The sequence below is a fragment of the Microplitis demolitor genome, chromosome 8 (assembly GCF_026212275.2).
Source record: "Microplitis demolitor isolate Queensland-Clemson2020A chromosome 8, iyMicDemo2.1a, whole genome shotgun sequence".
NCBI lineage: Eukaryota > Metazoa > Arthropoda > Insecta > Hymenoptera > Braconidae > Microplitis > Microplitis demolitor.
The window spans coordinates 5,508,163-5,514,890 of NC_068552.1; the positions used below are offsets into that span (position 1 = coordinate 5,508,163).

Genomic DNA, 6,728 nt, shown 5'->3' on the forward strand with positions numbered 1-6,728 from the left:
CGAAAATAGTTTTGAAACTTATATAACTTTTGAACAGTGGGATTTATAAAAAAATGATGACTAACTTTTTTGTAGAGCGTGAAATTTCCTACAAAAATATTTACTGGGCACAAAAGTCCGTCAATTTGTTTGGGAGCTAGAAAATTCTAAAAAAAAAAAAAAAAATTTTTCGTGTTATCTAAGTGGACAATAGAAAAATGAATTGAGGCAAACCTTAATATTACTATCAAGAGTGCGGATTGGTACCAAAATTTTTATTTTTAGTTATACTTTCAATTTTTGGACACCATAAAAAATAAAATTTTTTTTTTTTTTAAACATCCAAATATATAAATATAGATAAATATATGTGTAGACACAAAGATGGATAGGTAATGATTGTGAATGTAGCAGACATCAGACAAATAAAAACGAAAAATAAATAGAGTAAATAATTTCAAAAATTATATTAACAAAAAAATGCACGTATAAATTGTCAGATTTATGAAATACGCATTTTTTTTTAATTTAATTCTATTAATTATTTACTCAATTTATCAATAACTTTTAATTTGTCTGATTTCTGATACATTCACACTCATGATAGGTAGATTGATGGTTATATTATAAATTTTAAATTTATAAATTTAATATTTATGTATGGTTAATAAACATGCTTAATTTTATACTAACCGGTATTCCAAATATTATTCCACAAAATTGGAAACAATATTTTTTCTTCTATTTTCTTGTAAGTTTAAATATTGAAAAATTAAAAACTCTATAAACAATCAAATTTAACTATAGAATTACTAGTAATGATTGAGCTATAAAGAACTAGTATATTTTACGTGTAATTTATACACTTCTATAATTATTTTTTAAGGTTTTATATAAATATTTATTCAGTAATAATATTTGTTTCTTTATGGTGCGTCAGAAAGTAAAAGTTTAATTGTTATTATTTTTTTTGCTTATCAAATTAAGCACAACAGAGCGTTAAATTCATTTGAGGTGCAGCTAACTCAACTGATTCCTAATTTATCAACATGGTATTTACCCATGCTAGATACAGTGAGTTTCCCGTGTGTGCCGAGAACTTTAGAATCTTCTAGAACATTCTTCACTTGTAAGAAATTGGTCGCGTCATTTCAGCGTCCTTTTATTATGTAACGTGCTTGTGCGTACATGTTGGCTTTCTTTTAACATTAAATGATTATTATACGTGTATTTTAAACAATTAAATTTTTTAAATTATCCGAATTCGTGTCAATATGGACGCAAGTGATGGTAATTATTAAAGTATATATAAATATGAACATGTTATAATCTAATTAACAAAATTTTATTTTTCGTATAACCTATTATCAAAATGATATGTAAATTACTTAACGTAATTTATAAACAACAATAATTGCTTAATAATCGTGATAAGATAACACCCCAATCATGGGCATGTATGATCATTGATCGTAAGAAAGTGATTATAGAAACGAAACTTATAAATAAATTTCATCCCAAATGCTATGATAAACAAAAAAAATATTACGCTTATTATGAACAAGGTTATAAGGAAGGGGTTGTTACATGTGTAGCTGGTAAAAAAAATATCCACAAAAAAAATTTCGAATTATTTTATTCGTTAAATGTGAATGTTAATAAACTATTTTTATTTTAGACAGTAAAGAAGCTGTGCGAAAACAACTAAAGTCACAAAGACTTCGGCGCCCTTCTACGAAAATGATTAAAAGTGCCTCTGAATTAAGTGAACTTGACGATAGTCAAAGTAGATAGACAGGGAGGATTCTGTCCCAATTAGCATCAAAATGTGTACGATCTATTGTATCGACTGATGGTAAGTTAACGATAAATGATAATGTGTCGGCTGTTGGTGTGCTTATCTGGGGCTTTTTTGACATCATTTTGAAGCTAATTGACGTTATTTAGGGCCTTTTTGACATCATTTTGATGATAATTGACGTTATTCGGCAGTGTTTTTACCGTTTGAGCTCATTGTGAGCTTATCTAGGACCCTTTTGAGCTTGTGTCCGCCATTTTGAGCTCGTATCAGCCATTTTGAGCTCGTCTTATTATAGATGGTGCCTTGTGCGTATATTTTGAGTGGGAAAATTTGAAAACAAAATGACGCCCTGATGGCGCTCAAGGCTGATACTTTCTCAGTCTATCAGCCTTCAGCGTCATCACGGGGCCAATTTACTTTCTGACCAATGTTTGATATATTCAATCTAGGTTTAGTACGAGCACTTGCGAGAAGCCATGCCATCTAGTGGTTTAGTTTCTCTCCCCTCTTTTTTGCTACTGCGTAGTAGATGACGTCATCCAAGAAGTCTTAACTGGTTTTTTCCTTTGTTCTATTTCTAACTGCGTAGATGATGACGTCATCCGACAAGTCTGAACTTGTTTTTGAGCTAGAGAAGGGGAAATGAGCTGAGCGTTGAGCTCACGAGCTCGCAGCAGTCAGTCTACATCGAGAAAGGTTCTAGTTAACAGCTTGTGCTAATGGATAAAAAATTCAGTGAAAGTGAAAGAATTTTTCTCTTACATAACCGGCCATACACCGATAACCTCGACGATATTATTAAATCGTTATTTGGTGACGTGCCTCCTGAGGATATTGGAAAATTTATCAATGATGTAATTGCGTTTGCTAAAAATCTTGAAATTATTGAAAGTGCGCGAGAAGTATCGTGTCCAGGCTGTGCTGAAAAAAGAAATTTATCACAGAATCTATTTGAAATTAGTGAAAAAACGGAAAAACTACAATTACGTATGCTTAAAAAATCATAAAAATGGGTCCTCAAGGTTCAAAGTATGTAAGAATTATTATACTTTATCTTTAACTTAGCTATGAATATTTATTTATTAAGTTTTTTATAGACTTCACGTATGTACGAACGAGTGTAACCACGAGGCCCAAATCGAGTTCGAAGACATAAGCGAAGAGAGTGATATTTTCGACGACGACGACGAAGCTGCTGCTTTTCCAGATTCCTATTATTTTAGGAAAACGAATGAAGAAAGAAACAAAGAATTAGCAATTCGAACGAAAGAAATAGAATTACAATTGTCTCATTGGAAAGAAATATTATTAAACTTCAAAGATCGCAAAGATTACGAACAAGCGTGTCATGAAATCACATTTATATTAACTAAGTTATTGTTTAAAGCTAACAAACTGCAATAATAATGGACTTAATAATTGATTTTGTGGGTTTCGAGATGCCTGATGGCAGATTTGTGATAAAAGAACTTTGTGCTACTGATATTTATGAAAAAGTGGGTACATATGGTCTTGCACGATGTGAACATTGGTTGTTTGAACCACCTTTGGATCAAGTTGATGTTGCTGTAATGCAAAAAAGTGTTGATCACTGTGGACATCAACATTCAATATCATGGCTAGCTGGTTTGCTACCATATGAATTATTGAAAGAAATTCTTGAAATTATGGTCAAACATGCACGATACTTTTACGTACAAGGTGAACAGAAGAAGAAATGGCTTGAAGATCTAATTGACGCTGCTGTACCAATTATTAATTTAGAAAAAATGGAATTTTTCTCACTCTATCAAAAGAATGATTTCTTGAAATATCAATGTCCATATTATGCTTATCACTTGAAGAAATTGGATACTTCATGCGCATTTCAAAATGTCCAAGAGTTCAAGAGATGGTTCTGGCATTTCTATGGAATTCAACCATCCTACGAGAAGTCAGTTCAGATCTTCAATCAATTGGGGAATCTACTTTGTATGGATGATCGAGACATCGCATGCTTTGATGATAAATGTATCCTTGAAAATGCAGCCCAGCAGATTGATTTCGTTTGGCACAAACTACCAGAAGAATTAAAAAATAATGAAAAATTGATTGGCTATCAAAGGTGTCGGGATCATTATATTTTCCATGATGATATCCCTGATAGCTTTGCATATCCATTCGAAAAAAATTGCTCTAACTGTATATTTTTAAGTTAAGAAAAAAAACTATATTTTATGCAAGACTAAATGTATATTTGAGGTTATGTAAGACTAAAATGCACATTTTAGGTTAAAAAAAAATGTCTATAGTTTATTATGTATTTGAGGTTATGTAAAATTAAAAAATATTTCAGGTTATGTAAGACTTAAATGTATATTTTAGGTTATAAATAATAAAAAACAATGTATATCAATACAAAAAAAGTTTATTCATTTATAAATGTAAGTTTTTTAATTAATACAGGTTCAATAATTATATTTAATTTATTAATTCTTTGTTTAAATCGTTCTCGATCTCTTGCTGCTTGTTCCCATTCGCCTGTTCTTGCTTACTTGTGTGCAAATCTCCATACATACATGTGATGTATGGTTGGCGTTGGATTAAATTTAATAGTCTTCATATTAGTTTTTGTACGATGCTGCTTATAGGATTATACTCGACTATGCGATCATGTATAATGAGACAATAAGCTGATGTCTGCGCAGGAAATTGATTTGTAGATTCAAATTCCAGGCGAATATCCTCTGGTCCAGATTTTATTGATTCGTTTTGTTTCGAGCAATCGATAACATACAGTGGTGCTTGTTCCAAAAATTTCTTCTTCGTCAACAGTGGCTCAGGTTCTTTGTTGTAGTATGAAATTTGGAAATTTATATACATATCATACAACAGAGCATATTGATTGTTTGCAATGTTGAGGTTTAAATTCCCATAAGGATAACTCTGAGAGTTTAAAAATAATTTTATATCTCTGATGTTGCAGTGATCAAATACGCTGGCGTTTTTAGTTGCATCATTTTTTCTTGCTGTTTGAAATCCAAGTATCACAAAACGTGGTTTCTCGAGCTGCGTAGATGTTTTAACTGCCCAAATGTGCTTCGAAGTATTAGGTAATAGTGGATACTCGTACAGCTCCCAAGCTCGGAAACTGATTGAGATAGCTGGATCACTTGTAATATAATTCAAAGCTTCAATTTTTTGTTTATCAGCCATAGTCACATGTGGTACAATCCACTCGATTTTTTGCAGCATAATTTTAACAGCTTCAGCATGAGCTCCAGCAGCAGGTGTAGCCACAACGTAGGCATTCAAATCAGCATTTGATCTTATTAAAATCAATTCATGCTTTGCATTGATGACAACTTTATGGTAATCTTCAGCAAATCCTAGCAAAAGACTCAGTGGTATAGATACATCAAAGTAGCCATTGTCATTGTGTAATTTGTTAACAGCTTCATCCATAATCCAGCCTGAGTTCTCGAGTGTATTTTGTTAAGCTGGACTCAGTGACGTGTATCCTTTCATGAGACTTGTGATGCCAACATTTTTGTTACGATCAATCTCAACACCATTGAGCTCGTAGCGTATTTCTTCAAACATATGACATACTGTCATATTTACCATGTGAGTAGTTGCACTTACAGCTGTACCATCAGACTTTGTGAATTTTCCGTACACATGCAGTGTACTTTTACTTGGAAGTAGACATAAATCTTGATGTTGAACAGCAATTCTTATTTCATCGCTGTTGTTGAATGTTGATGAAGCATACGGGAGATGAGCATGTGCTTCATAGTGTGCAATCGACTCATCAAAAATGATTTGTCGTTGAATATTTAAGATTTCTGCTGCCATGGTCGTGTACACGTCAAACAACGAAAATAAATTTTTATTTTCTTAATTTTCCACGTAATTTTAGTCCTAGGCTCTGAAGAAACTGAGCGTTCTGATGTGTTAACACCTTGTGAGGTACTCGGTGACTGATGTTGCTCGACCAGATGGCTGTCGTTTTATACCCAGCACCACTTTTTGTCTTATACACGACACCCATTATTTGATAGACTTTATATGCAGTCTTATGGTTATCGTCTCACCTCTAAAATTAGCTAGTTTTCCGTCTTGATCAACAATCCTCAGTCTGAGATTTTCTATTGCTTGTACGGTGATCGGCAGATAAATGACGTGAGATGGCAATTCAACAATCTTATATCCTGGTGGTACACTTGGAAAAAATTCATGAATAGTGTGAACTTTGTGCTCATTTCTATAAGCACCTGATGTGATGTTGCACTCAACCCTCAGAGCATTGAGTTTTAATATCTTCACTGGTAAATCTGATGAGTGAGTTTTATGTGGTGCTAGCTTTCGATTTGCAAATCCCAGTAGTCCACCAATAGAATCTTGAGGTGTAAAATTCACAAATTGATCACACTTAACTTCACTTCGCAATTCATTATTATTGGCTCTTATGCTGATGCTGAGTCTTTGCAATTTCTTTTGAATGTATTTTTCAATGTCAGTGATTTCGTAATTTCCTGTTGGTATTGTCAAGACTCTCTCTTCAACAGTTTCATATTTTCCAGCTTCTATATTTTCACTCACTGAGTCATATTCAGTTACTGAGACATTGTCATCAAATTTTGTAATTATTGCTACATTTCTTTTAGCTCTTTTTTTCTTGACTATTTTTCTCATCAATATCATTTGTATCAATTTTTTCGATATCAATATTATCCACAGGATAAGAGACATAGAATTTATTAGCACCAACATCAATATTGGGTATTGAGTGAAATGTTAATAACTCTACAAGTCCCAGAACATAACTTTTATTTGGTGATAATTCTATTGGTGGGAAGTAGTTGGCCTCCAACACGGATGTAGATCCCGTTAACGTTAATGTGAATGACTCAGCCATGACTGATGTGTAGTACACAGAGTCACATCAGTTTATAGTTGTCCAATG

At 32.6% G+C, this 6,728-nt stretch overlaps 1 protein-coding gene across 1 annotated transcript; it reads right to left on the reverse strand.

Annotated features, from left to right (window-relative positions):
- Window positions 1-4,378: 4,378 nt before the first annotated feature.
- On the reverse strand, window positions 4,379-5,224 carry LOC128668454 (uncharacterized). Its single transcript, XM_053741521.1, has one exon. The coding sequence runs from the start codon at window positions 5,222-5,224 to the stop codon at window positions 4,379-4,381; it is 846 nt and encodes a 281-aa protein (XP_053597496.1).
- Between the last annotated feature and the right edge of the window lie 1,504 nt (window positions 5,225-6,728).

Coding starts and splice junctions, on each gene's coding strand:
- LOC128668454 (XM_053741521.1), bottom strand. CDS start 5,224: ATGGATGAAGCTGTTAACAAATTACACAATGACAATGGCTACTTTGAT.